The sequence below is a fragment of the Limanda limanda genome, chromosome 1 (genome assembly GCF_963576545.1).
Source record: "Limanda limanda chromosome 1, fLimLim1.1, whole genome shotgun sequence".
Taxonomy (NCBI): domain Eukaryota; kingdom Metazoa; phylum Chordata; class Actinopteri; order Pleuronectiformes; family Pleuronectidae; genus Limanda; species Limanda limanda.
In genome coordinates this window covers 28,096,772-28,110,043 of record NC_083636.1, presented here as the reverse complement: position 1 = coordinate 28,110,043, position 13,272 = coordinate 28,096,772, and the positions used below count along the sequence as shown (strand labels likewise).

At 42.4% G+C, this 13,272-nt stretch overlaps 1 protein-coding gene across 2 annotated transcripts in view; it reads right to left on the bottom strand.

The window, feature by feature from the left end:
* col5a1 (procollagen, type V, alpha 1) overlaps nt 1-13,272 on the bottom strand; it is a 74,736-nt gene that overhangs the window by 25,043 nt on the left and 36,421 nt on the right. For both annotated transcript variants that reach the window (XM_061070159.1, XM_061070166.1), the window contains exons 8-28: nt 12,571-13,158; nt 12,408-12,464; nt 10,554-10,595; nt 9,885-9,947; nt 9,691-9,765; nt 7,878-7,970; nt 7,450-7,506; nt 7,226-7,279; nt 6,950-7,003; nt 6,746-6,799; nt 6,575-6,628; nt 6,392-6,445; nt 5,909-5,953; nt 5,146-5,199; nt 4,709-4,753; nt 3,708-3,761; nt 3,575-3,619; nt 2,353-2,406; nt 1,486-1,530; nt 1,291-1,344; nt 29-73 (exon numbers count right to left, since the gene is read on the bottom strand). In XM_061070159.1, coding sequence (XP_060926142.1) covers nt 29-73; nt 1,291-1,344; nt 1,486-1,530; nt 2,353-2,406; nt 3,575-3,619; nt 3,708-3,761; nt 4,709-4,753; nt 5,146-5,199; nt 5,909-5,953; nt 6,392-6,445; nt 6,575-6,628; nt 6,746-6,799; nt 6,950-7,003; nt 7,226-7,279; nt 7,450-7,506; nt 7,878-7,970; nt 9,691-9,765; nt 9,885-9,947; nt 10,554-10,595; nt 12,408-12,464; nt 12,571-13,158 — 1,686 coding nt within the window. The remainder of the gene's footprint in view (nt 1-28; nt 74-1,290; nt 1,345-1,485; nt 1,531-2,352; nt 2,407-3,574; nt 3,620-3,707; nt 3,762-4,708; nt 4,754-5,145; nt 5,200-5,908; nt 5,954-6,391; nt 6,446-6,574; nt 6,629-6,745; nt 6,800-6,949; nt 7,004-7,225; nt 7,280-7,449; nt 7,507-7,877; nt 7,971-9,690; nt 9,766-9,884; nt 9,948-10,553; nt 10,596-12,407; nt 12,465-12,570; nt 13,159-13,272) is intronic.

Sequence of the window (13,272 nt, the reverse complement as noted above, 5' to 3'; positions counted from 1 at the left end):
CCTAAGTCAACAGGCGGAGCACTCTTACCTTTTCACCCTTGTGTCCTTTAAGGCCGCGTACACCATCAGCTCCCTGTGATGCAAGACCAGACAGACGTTACAGGCCAGTACAGTGCACAAGAGACTGAGTAGGGGGGGTGCAGTACTTAGTGCAACTGTGACATGAAGATACTCACCACCAGTGTGATAGATACAGTTTTTTTTTTTTAAATAAAATAAAATCAGTAAAGGTATCTGATGCAACAAACTGTCACTGCTTCCCCCCCCCCCCCCCTTATCAAACGAGTGAGCTATGGTGGATAAACCCTGAGGGATGCATTTTGATGTGCTCGGTCTCCTTATTGTCTCTCTCTTATCATCTTCCTGGATGGTGAAGATACTTAAGATGCTTTCAGACATGCTGCATGTGAGAACGCAAATGTAATAAGCTGCTTTAAGACATGTATTTTCTGCAAATTTCTGCTAAAGTGTTAGGTGTGAGAGGTTCCGGACTACTTGCTGACTTTCTCTGCATAGTCCCTGGTGTAAAGTCTGTATAAGGTCAGGAGAAATCGATGTTGGAACAAATCAGGGGATGCCCCGCTGGACTCGATGCCAGCTGACACTCTGTCTTAAGAGTCAAGTGATCTCCATAGCGGAATTAATACATCTGATAATAGAGCAATGAAATGTGCGAACAAATTGACAGTGGACAGAGAGTCCAGATCGAATTCTATGGACATTCTCCTGGAATTCATGTCTGAAAACGACTTCAGTTGCAAATCAAGCCACTTATGGGATCCCCTCTCTATGTGGAAGCTTTTAATGATCGGATCAGTCACGCCCTTCTACAAGGAATTACTGTGTTTGATTGGATTTCTTTTGTCGTGGTTTCATCAGCTTCTAATGAAACCAAAGAAAATGGAAGGGCAGTTTGCGTTGAGCTCTTATCAGTCTGTGTCTAATGGGCGCTAAGTTATGTAAGATCTGAGAAGTTGATGCTCCTGTCTCAATCTTTGCATCACTGAGATACTTCTTATGTCTTTTTAAGAAAGAAAGAGGCTATTTAACAATTAATACAGCTCCTCTTTGAAGGGAGTGTAATTTAGCTGGAAACTGTGGCTTTTAACTCGTCACACAACTTTTCACAAAATGTTCGGTTGGACAAACCTTGGAATAATAATAAGCTTTTTTTTTTCAGAGGACCTTCAATGAAAGTGGTAAACAATTAGCCTCTAACAGTTTGTAATTGCAAAAGCACAAGGAGAGGGAAATATAACACGTGAGTTTCTTACTAGATGATGAACTCACCTTCACGCCTCGGGGCCCAGGATAACCAATGGGTCCTTGAGGTCCTGCAGGGCCCTGGGGTGAAAGATATTTGGTGAGAGCTTGTAACACACACAAATAAGTCACACAAGTACACCCACAGTATGAGTGTTACAGTACATTACTGCAAATTGTGTGAACTCAGACAATGCTCCAAAAGTAAGACATTGAAGTTACCATGTGTCCTTTGTCTCCGTTAGGCCCCTCCTTTCCAGGGTGACCCTATGAATTATTAAAAGAAATATTATTGCATCTCATTTCAGGATAATTACCACCATAAATACTACAACACCCACTATAACCTGAGGATTAGGTTGTTAAACTACTGGAGGACATATCAAACCACAAAATTGGAGGCGGAACCTTTTATAGTTCAATCTCATTTCAGTTTTCATCCTTTAATGCACAGTGTTGTTGAGGCGCCAGCGGCTATTACTGAACTCTAAAAGCCAAGACTGCTGCTCTGAGATTTGTATAAAACAAAAGGGACAAGACACAAAAAACACATCTAATATACGTACGGATGTCTTGAAAAAAAAAACTGTTGGAAGGAAAATTGATTTCACTCATGAGACAAAGGAGCTGTGCAAATCTTCTGATGGGTTTTAAGTGATGTGTGAGAGAGGGAGGAAGAGGAGAGAGACACGAGAGAGGACCGGGATAAGGATCAGGGATAAAGCATTGAGAGTGAGAGATGGAACATTGCAGTCGATTGAAGATGTATCCTCTCTATTGCTTTCCTGTCGTTTACTAAATCCCCCATTTTTCGAACCATCTCCTCTCTCTTTAGGTGCCACATTGTGGCCCCCGAGACACAGCTGCCATTACTGCACGTGTCTTTCTGCTGTGCAGGGATGGGAAGGAGCGTGTTTGCATGTATGTGCTAAGTGGTTTTCAAACACTACAATTTGATGTAATGCTTCAGAAATGATGTTTGACCAGAGTTATGCCGTTTCTTAATTGATTTTTAAAAGTCAGAGGGAGAAAAAGAGCAGCTGCTCCACTTGTATACATTTATTTTGGAGCTGTGTTGTATAAACTCACCGGTGGACCATCAGCTCCTGGCATTCCTGGCAAACCTGGCTTTCCAGTAGGACCCTGGACAGAAGACGACAAGTTGTTAGGTTACAAATAACAAGACCTCACAAAGTAAGAGGAGACAAGGAGAGGAAGGGTCATAAAAGTCAGACTTTTATGACCCTTCATCTCCTGTCTACAGCCATACTGGCAGCGCACAATGTTGCTTGGAGCTACACACTAAGAGGATTTTGCTTTTACCCTCCAAGAAACAATGCTAACATTCAATATTTAGATGGCTTATGTTTCCGACGTGGTAATTAACATAAATGTGTAACTGAGACCGACGGCGACAAGTTTAGCTATAACTGAAAATGAAGGGGTCACATGGGTATGTGGATCACAAAAATCAGCAAGATGCTTTCACTGGGATTGATGATAATAACAAGCATGGTGAATAGAAACATCAATCAATATGGCTACATGTTGCACATTCTTTGTAATTTTTGCCTATTTCTTTGTATAACTTGCAAGGTTTCAGTAAAACACGACAATGTAGACTAGCAACATTCAGCAATGCTTCTGCATTTGTATTAAAGGTTTATTGATGTATTGTCTGTGTTTTTATTGTACCTGGGCAACAGATTCCTAATTTGTACCAGTGTTTTCAAATCACTCTTTCCCTCACTCTATAATATTACATAAAATACCACAGCTTTCTCATATTTCATCTACAACCAGGGGAAACAGCACCTGCATTATTCATTCTCAGATTCCAGCTGTTCCATAATAAACTGAATACCCACTGGCAAATGTCCTTTAGCAGAAAATGGATTAAAATTAATCGGGATTATAATCTCTGTTCTGTCTACAACACTTCTCTCTGCGTTGGGGAAAGAGACATGTTTGTTAATGTGTCAAGCATTTGGAATCTAAGGGAATGTTTCTCTTTTGGGAACTGCTGAATTCCTCTCTCTGATCTTGTAAGGTTTCAATCTCACTCTCTAAATTGCCTTGAGAAAATGTATGCTGTGATTTGGCACGACACAAGCAGGTAGGTAAATTGATATTCAACTGAATAAGACAGAAGCTTTTAATTCATGCAGATGAATGATCTTCTCTTGCCATTTAATAGCTTTGGGATCCGTATTACTCCCATTTTTATTATTCTATCAGTTTTTGTGTCTGTGGATTTGCAGGAACCACATATTTCACATTAGTTACAGTCAATAATCATGTCATATCTTACCTTATCTCCTGGGGTCCCGATGGCTCCCTGGGGGCCTGCAAGTCCCTGTAGAGAGGACACAAAAGGCTCAGGACTTTGCATTTGATGGATGAGATTAATAAATGGAATGTCAGAGAGACCGTTTATCACTGACCTGGGTACCTGGGTTGCCTTGCTGTCCAGGAGGTCCTGGCTCTCCTTGAGGTCCCTAAAAAAGGCATGAGGATAATTTTTAGAAATCTCATTACAAATACAAAGATTGATTACTTTATTTACATGAGCAAAATGTCCGAGGGTTATCTGTTGCCTCAAATGGTCGACGAAAAGTTAGGTGTTGCTCTGAAGAGATATAAATAAAAACATTCCAACTACGCATCACTGGATTATTGTACTCCTGTTCCTAAATATACCACAACTTTTCAGCAAAAAACACAATAGCTTGCTCGGACTCGTAGCAGAAGACGAACACACACTAACGCCTAGTACACAATCTCACACCTTCCCTAATGAAAGGAACTGCTGAACCACAAACACCTTCCCTGTGAGAAAACTTGCTATCAATTACGCTGTTCCAGACAACAGACAAGCTGCTCCAGCCAGGTATTTTCTCATTACGGCCAGACGCTACCAGAAATTGACCCAGAGAAATCCAACTGGCAGTGGTGGACTGCTTAAATGGATCTTAATACAGCAGCTCTGTTCTTCATTAACCGTTAAGTATCCTCTGATTGTAACACTGAGTGTGTGTGTGGAATTCAGTATTTCTGCCTTGAAATCCACAACAATGCCATGAGAAAGCAGTGCTGGGAGTGGGATGACTTTTTCAAATATATATATACAAATGAAAGTACGGTTGACTGCTCTTAAAAATTGGATATGAACCACTAGGTGGCGTTATGAGCCAAGTTCAACCAATTAAAGTAGATTGAGTTTATATATTACTTAATAATGGGATATAACAACAATTAAAAAGGCAGAAAAGGGAAATAATAATAATAAGAAGAAGAAAAATGCCTTCAATTTCAATAGGGCCTCACACCGGAGGTGCTCGGGCCCTAATTACAAGAGTCATATCATTTAGTTTACAGCTCAGAAACACATCAAGTGGAGAGTATATCTTCAATTGACAACTTTATCAATTCCAGCTTTACTTACAATGTTTCCTTTGGGTCCAGAGTGACCATCCATTCCAGTGACACCCTGCAGCAGATGAGATGAACAGAACATTCAGCAGATGCATATCATACATACTGTACCAATGTGAGGTCTCTATATCCTGCAACGGCAAATTAGACAAGAGTCGCTGCATTGATGCACACTTTCCATGTTAAATTAAATCTGTTGAAACAGTAAAAACAATTGTTTTGGACATTTGTTAAAGCACTGAGATTAAACTCAATAACATACGCTTCTTTTTGTCTACACTGTCTGCTACATATGGAGTTTTGTATCTTCCTGTGGGTGCTGTTCGCTGCGTCTTTTGCTCCCACTGCCTATGAGATCATAAAAAATAGATTCCGCCCTCTGAAACAGTAAATCTGTGTTAGCAGGCGGTGTGTATGAAAAGGTGAGAGGAGGACAGGGGGACTCACAGGGGGTCCGGAAGTTCCCTGAGGTCCCTTTGGTCCAAGCAAACCACGGGGCCCCTAGGAAAGAAAAGGAAATGACACTGAGAATGATATCACACCTGTGAAAGAAATGTTGAATTATTGAACATGTTCGGCTAAATCAAGTTTCAAAATTATACTCCAGGAAGCAACGTGACTTCCAAAATGTCCTTGAGGATAATCTGCAGAGTAATTTATATTTTTTTTGTGGGGAAAGCTAAAAGCCCCTTTCTTTTTTCCTCTCTACTACACATGCATTCCCCACAGCTAGGCCTATCAAACAATGCTTTAAATGTCTGAGCTTTGGCTTGCAGCTACAGTTACCTAACAAGAGGTATAGTCCTGGCAAGAGTAAATTCAAACCAATGTAGCACACCCTGGTGGACAAAATCCATTATAACAGGGGGATATAAAAGGCAATCTGATGGTTTCTGCTTCCCTGTCTTTTCCGCCGCTCCGTTGGGAAAAGCCTGCCTGAGAGAGTGGGAACCTATTATAACAAGCCTGATGTGGGCTGCGTGCATTTCACCACCTCCGATGATTCTTTTGCACGGCTGAAACCTGATCAGCATGTACCTCTAAGCAATATACTGCAAAAAAATCTCTGTGAATATGAACGCCGTCTGCAGTCTGCAAATGATAGATGGTTGCATCAGACCATGATCGTTCCCCAACATGCCAACATCCCCGGCTTTATCGCACAATCCCCTCAGTATGAGGCTGAACGGTAATACATGTGATCACTCACTGGTTCACCAGGAAGCCCCCTGGGTCCGATCTCTCCATCATCTCCCTGGGAAAGGGGGAGAGAGAGCGGGTCAGAATGTCGAACAGACAGTGAAGAATAACAGAGGAGAAAGTGAGGATGTGTGTGTGTTACAGGGAGAGAGAGATAATGAGAAGGCACAGAGAAAAAGCAGGGGAAGAGGGGATCATTTTGCATCAGCTGATCTTGGTAATGAGGGCGGAGAAGGAGATTAGACACAGATAAAGGTGTGCAGAGATAAAAAAAATATCAAGGAGGCTATTGAGGGAGAAAGGGGAGATGAGCTTGAGGAATAGATATTTAGAATTGACAAAAAATAAGCACTTGGTCTGATGGAGAAGTTGAATGAGTGAATCAGACACAAGCATTTACACGCTTTTAGATCTTTAGTTCCATCGGCCGACTTAGGTTAATACAACCCAATGGAAATAAATTAAAAACAAAAGTGTGTTTTTTCTCTGTTACCCTCTCTCCATCTTCGCCATGAGCTCCAGGAGGTCCGGACGGGCCAGATTCACCCTATAAAACAAACAAACATTCACATTTAACAGTGTCACATCAAACCCACACACTTGCCATCACACTGATATATATATATATATATATATATATATATATATATATATATATAAAAAAAAAACTGCTTACTCTGTGTCCCTTTTCACCAGGAAGTCCAGCAAGACCATCGAACCCTCTGTCTCCCTGAAGAGCAGGAAGAAAACTGTGTTAGAACTTCCTGTCCAGGCGTCAAAACACTTGTAGAAAGTAGACTTTAGAAATTCAAAAGTGTTAAGCGAGGGACTATGATGGACAAAGTACCTTGGTTCCAGGCTGTCCAGGCATGCCTCTGGCACCATCGGCTCCAGAGCGACCCTATTACAAAATACAAAACAAGTTTCACCTTATGTGGCCTATTCGTATTAAGGAATTTACTAGAATCGGTAGAATACACCTGACTTTTAAAGCACTCCAAAAGAGTGTCAGGTAGTGTGCATTGCATTCTATGCTGCTGACGCCTCTTACCCTTCTGCCAGGCTTTCCATTGGGTCCAAGGGATCCTATGGGCCCACGAGGTCCCTATAAGAAACACACAAGCATTTCTTCATTGTTCTGAATTTAATATCTCTAAAACCATATTGGAAATGAACAATCATTTCAAAAAGAGTTGCTCCACTTTAAATAGTTGTTATTTTACGATAATAGTTCAACATTATATTCATTGGTTTCAGAAGGGGGTTGTTTAGATTTGGATATTTCACTTTTTGAAGAAATAGACATAATAATGTTAGTATCTTGTACCTGGGGTCCTCCCTCTCCAGACTCTCCCTTCAGTCCTGATACACCTGGCGGACCCTGAAAGGAAAAAGATTCAAGATATAGGTTTGTAGCTTGGCCTCAAACTCCACATGTCCAATTCATTTGTCTATGCTGCGGACTATAATAGATGCTGATTAAATCTTTGACAAAGGAATTTCTATTGATTTTGAGTCTGTTTTTGCGGTGGGACGATTTGAAATCCATACCAGAGGGCCGCCTCTGCCAGTCAGACCCATTGGACCTGTAGGGCCACGCATCGCCAACTGATGACAGGAGGGAAAAGGTGAACAGGATTAAAAACAAAGTCAGGAACATGCATAAGATGATAAAAGCTGTTCTTAGCAGATTTATAATTGAATATATCATGTATTAACCATTTGTGTGTGCTGTACGTGTACTTGTGTCCTTACATTTCATCAAAAATGATTGAAAAGTGCTATAAAAAGAGTTTAAAATGATGCAAAAAAATGAATATAACTTTTGAAATTATATTTATCAGCACATTTTACAGCAAAGATTATCAAAACAATAAGGAAAAGTAAGACAAGTATTTTAACTAGATAATCAAATTTGGAGAATAGTGAATAAAATTGAGTGCTGTAGTGTGAGGATGTGTTTATGTGTGAGCTGTTACCCTGGCCTGCTGCATGATCGCTTGCATCTGGGATTCCTGTGCTGATACAGCAGGTCCCTTCTGTCCGGAGTCACCTCCAGAGCTGAATCTGAACTGTGGAGGGAATCAAAGCTTGTCAAGACTTCATTCCAGTGAGAATCGTGCCAGCACATCAGACACAAAAATAAAAACCAGTGCAACATTTGGAGTTACTAAAATACTGGCAAATCCTGCAGCAAATTAAATATTGAACTTTGAATATTTAACATCTATTTCCAACAATATCGTCAGTAATTCCCATCTCAAACTATGCAACAGATGTTGAACTGAGCATCGGCCTCCAGATGCCAGAGCAGCAGCATCAAAGGCCGCCTCTGCAGCCATGTACTTCACATTCTACTGGCATCTGGTGGTGATGAGCAGGCACTGCACCACAGGACAATATCCAGGGCTGGGTGGTGTGAAAATGTTCAGAGACCAGGAGTCTCGGGATGAGTTACAGAGCTCAGTCCTCGGGAGGCTGACTGCTGGTTGGTTTACAGATGTACAACAGCAAGCCAGAGGAATACTGTGAATTTCACAATCAGTAAAGCATTGTTACCAAGAATCAAATTCACGACTGTTGATTCAGAACATCAGGGCTGAGTCCCATCGACTGCAGCTCACCCACCACAAAGCAACCTCATCCAGAGCACAAACTTTTCATACTAAATCCCACAGCTACTTCTCCGATAGAAATGTGTTTAGGTCTTGGCCATTTGCTTTCAGATCAAATCTACAGTATTTGACTAGTTCTTGTTGTTATTCCTAAATCTTTTTCTCTATATGATTGTTTCTGTCTCCTCATTCTTTGTCATTTCATCCAAAATGTTCCTCTGCAACTTCAAACTTTGAACAGAATGTTCTTCCACAGCAAGATGTTAACTGGAAAAGCAGAGAAAGAGAAAAAAAAACTCTAGTGGGAATTACATTATGTTTTTTCCACATAGCACAGAGGATGCATCGCTGCTGTATAAATCGCTGCAGTGGAAAAAACGCAATGGTAAGATTTGCCAATTAATCCTGGTGTGTCAATTCCATGATAGCTACAAAGTTTCTTTGGTGAAACAACAATGCATGTTTCTCATTAGGCCTGGACCTCAAGGAATCGGGTTTCAAGTTGTGACTCCCTGCCAGTGGACGCACCAGAACAACTGGAGTTCCTGTCCAGACAGAGCTCGACACATGGCTCGGGCCAGACTGCTCCGTGCAGCCCTGAAATCCCAGCTTCACATCTGCACAACTAATCAGGTCCGATAGCGACGGTGTCAAGTCTTCCAAGAAAGGAAAGAGCAAGAACGCAGACGGCATAGGAAGTAGTTAGGACGTCTGTATAAGTGCTGCGGTGGACTGCGCTGCTTTGCTTCCTGTCTAAAGCTCGACAACTTCCTGGAAGCCACCTGATAGCTTCAATTTTGGCTGAGGAATGTGGAAAACATTCCTGTAATATGTAGATTTGCATAGATGGAGTCAGAACACACTATAGGTCACTTATTAAACACGCCACAAGGGGCCGCTAAAGCACATATTTACATTACACAATATTTTCACAGCCATTGGACATCCATCAATAATGATTTCAAAGGAAGCCTCCCTTCATTCCAGGAGACTGTGTATACCACAGTCAAGAGTTACTGATCAAACAGAGAAGCATGCATCATACAAGGCTTTGAACACAGCCAAACAAGGATATGAAACCACTATGAAAAATGTTTCAGCTTTTTGAGTGTAATAACAGAGTGGGAATCCTGTTTTGCTAATTTAAACCAATTTTTAACAACTGTAATTTACTTACAGGCAGCATCAAGACAGTGCCAGGGGGTCCTGGCAGACCATCAGCACCAGGGAGACCAGAACGACCCGGAGGACCCTAGGGCAGGAAATAACAAACACAAGCACACACAGAGATTGATGGAGAGAAAGAAATGACAAAGAATTCTGTATTTTAATAACTCGGCAAATCTGTGGGACATTTCAGTTCAAACTCACCCTCTCTCCAACATCTCCAGCACTGCCTGGTGATCCAGAAGAACCCGGGGGTCCTGGCAGACCCTATTTCCAAGCAAAATATCTCATTTGACTCCCATACATACATAAGTGAACAGTCATATTCACTGCGCTAAAATTTCTCGACTTTATCTTGCAAAGTGGTCACACATGGGGGAAAGGAATGCATGAGGCAATGTGAGGCAGCCTGTCGAGTTGTAAATCCTTTTGTGAGGCGCTCTTTTATTTGTTTACAACTCGATGCCTGAGTGGCTCGCCTCTGTGGGACTCCATCTGCAGGGTGTCAAGAGCAACTGTGTCTGGGAAAATAAAAAAATCTTCCTAGATAAATAATTAAGTTCCTCCAACATCTGCGGAAAGTCCATATCTCTTCAGGGGAAACTGCTGTGGCCACTCCCTTCGCATGAGAAATCCGGCAGCCAGAGATTCTTTCAGAGGAAGGCTTTAAACTTGAAATTGCAAATTCAAATGTGTAAACTGTCTAGAACAATAGCGGATATAAATTGTTATCAGCTTTTATTTTATGGACACAGATCACAAAGAAAATGCCAGTGATTGAAAGGCACAGAGGGGAAAAGGAGGATTTGATCAAACAGAGGAAATGGAGAGGGAGAGGCTGAGGGTGACATAATTTGTGACAGATTGACTTACTGTTGGCCCTTCAGGCCCTGGCGGACCCTCCACCAACATTCCCTAAAACAGAAAAAACACCAAAAAAATCATCAGAAACCATAAAATTCCCTGAAACTCTCATGTCCTCAACATTGCCCTTGTCCATTAACACACAGCTTCGGTTAAAGCCGTTAAATGACCATGAATACGTGTCCCAACACAGCTGCCTGGCAACTTTCTACCTCTGTGTCTTTGCAGACTTAATAGACATTCCTGCCTGTCATTTCAGTTTCATGCTCGCAATTAATCCACGGAGAACAGGAGAGTAACTGCAGAGACACCGAGGCGAAGACGGCCTCAGGAGCTCCTCTAACTGGACGAACTAAGGGAAGCACAGTTTGTTACCTCGCCAAAGAGGTGATGTTGTCATCTGCGTTTGTTTGTCACTTCGGATTAAGCATTAAACTACTGATTGGATGACTTTGAAAAACCCACACAATTTGGGTGCAGATTTCTCTACTACAAATCATTTCATTTATTTCTAATAGAGAAATTTCATGGATCTTGATTTTAAGAAATCAGTTTAGGGGACTGACATGAATTTGTGCAATTTGGTGCAGATCCAGATCTAGTGGATTTTAATGTTAATAATACATTTTTTTGCAAGATTTGGACTGTATCAGAATAATTCATAGATCTAGCCAATCCAAATTAAGTGAATTTAAATGTGTTTCATCAGGAGACTGTTGGGTCTTGGCAGAAGTAGGCATTCTTGTTTAATACTGTAAGTTATTTGTGAATGCATGTGCCTGTTATGTGAAATACATTCACTGTAGTGTTCCTCTACCATATGCACGGTCCCTGCAGTGAAACACAGCAGGCCATCTCAGCTCGGTGTGGACTCGCAGGCACATTGTCTTAGCTCTGTGGCTTCAGAGACATTGCTTTGTTTGTTTGTGCTTGTGGTAACATTTGGCTTCCTGCTTTGTTATGGAGGACAGAAACCCACACATTATCCAAACTCATGTCAATTATGTGATCTCAGCTTTTGTTTCTTCCTTTTTTTTCAGTCAACCCCCAAGCTCTACTGCACCCTTGAGCTATTTCATCATAAACCTACCCCATCTGATCTTTTTGACACTCCCTGGGTTATGCCTACATTGTGCCTGCAGTCTGTGCTGGGAAACTGGGCTAAACCTTGAGGGAGGCAGAAAAGGAGACGACAGACGAGACACTGGGTGGTGATGTGAACTCAAAGTTGTTGGAGTCCTCAAACACACGCACACGCATAAGCAAACGGTCATCGAGGATATGGCCGCTCGTCCTGCTCTCACGTATAAACACAAAGACACTTACTCACTGAGGCTTGTATACTCAGTGGAGCTCGGTGACAGTTGTTTGAAGTGGAACAGCTGTAGCTGTGTATATACTGTAGCTGTGCATGTAAATGTAAATTCCTCCTGCGCCTGATGCACGTTTGGCAACACACAAAAGAGTCCTCATGTTCACAATGTCACCTGTATGTGAGAATGAGGGTTGGATGTTTCCCACCTGTTTGTATTTAGACAAAGCCTAAGAGAGGAAGGGGAAAAAGCTTTTGTTCTGCTTGGACTTCTTCTGTTTACACACTACCCACTCTGTGTTTAGAGATTATTGACAATCCTTGCATGGCCATTCTTGAGATGTTTATGCTGGTGTCCCGATGACCAGGCCTTGCCCATGGACACTAAGGGAAAGTTCTTGTATGGGTGTTTTGGGCCTCGAGATTCAGAAGTGAGGGGTGGGTTGTGTTTAGATGTGGATCACACATATGTATTTGGAGATATAAACATACGCCCATATGCAGCCTACATCTGCTGCTCAACTGTGTTGTTCAAACAGCGATCTACTCACAGGCTCAATAACAGCAGGCTCTCCCTTCTGTCCCTTCTCGCCACGAGCTCCGTCGACCTGCACACCAAACACACAGACACACACATGATCAGCGCTCCTCTTCGTCACCATCATCATGCTATCTTCCTCATCTTGAAGATCTTGTCATCCCATGAAATTTCACCTGTCCATAATACTCATCGGTCTCAGCAGGCAGCTTGCGCCCTTTCTCGTAATCCAGATCCAGGTCGCTGTAGGCGTCATTGGTGTCATAGTTGTCTAAATCATAGTCGGTGATGTGCTCCTCCGTAAACTCGTCTTGGTCGGTGTAGTCTCCTTCACCCTCCACGCCAAGGCCTTTTCCAGTGGCGATGGACCCCCCAGCTCCAGTGCCCGCGCTGGCTGATCCGCCTCCAGCAGCAGAAGATCCTCCCACAGAGACAGAGCTTCCTCCAGCAGAGCCACCTCCAAGGTTGATGGTGGAGCTGCTGCTGCTGCTGCTTCCGCCGCCGCCACTGAGGAGGACTGTGCTGCTGCTTCCGCCGCCGCCACCACTGATATTTAGAGTGCTGCTACTGCTGCTTCCACCGCCGCCACCACTGACGAGGACTGTGCTGCTGCTTCCGCCTCCTCCACCACCGATATTAAGAGTGCTGCTGCTTCCGCCGCCACCACCGATGTGCCCTGTACTGCTGCTGCCACCTCCACCAGTGGTGTAATCGTCAACATTATATTCATATCCCTCGCCATAGTTATCGTAGGACGATTCCACCTAAAAAAATAGATATATGTTAGACAAAATATTACAGGATAAAAATGAAGATGATAATATAAATGGATAAAAGCATACACAAACAATTCAAAAATGGTTGCAGATTTATATTTG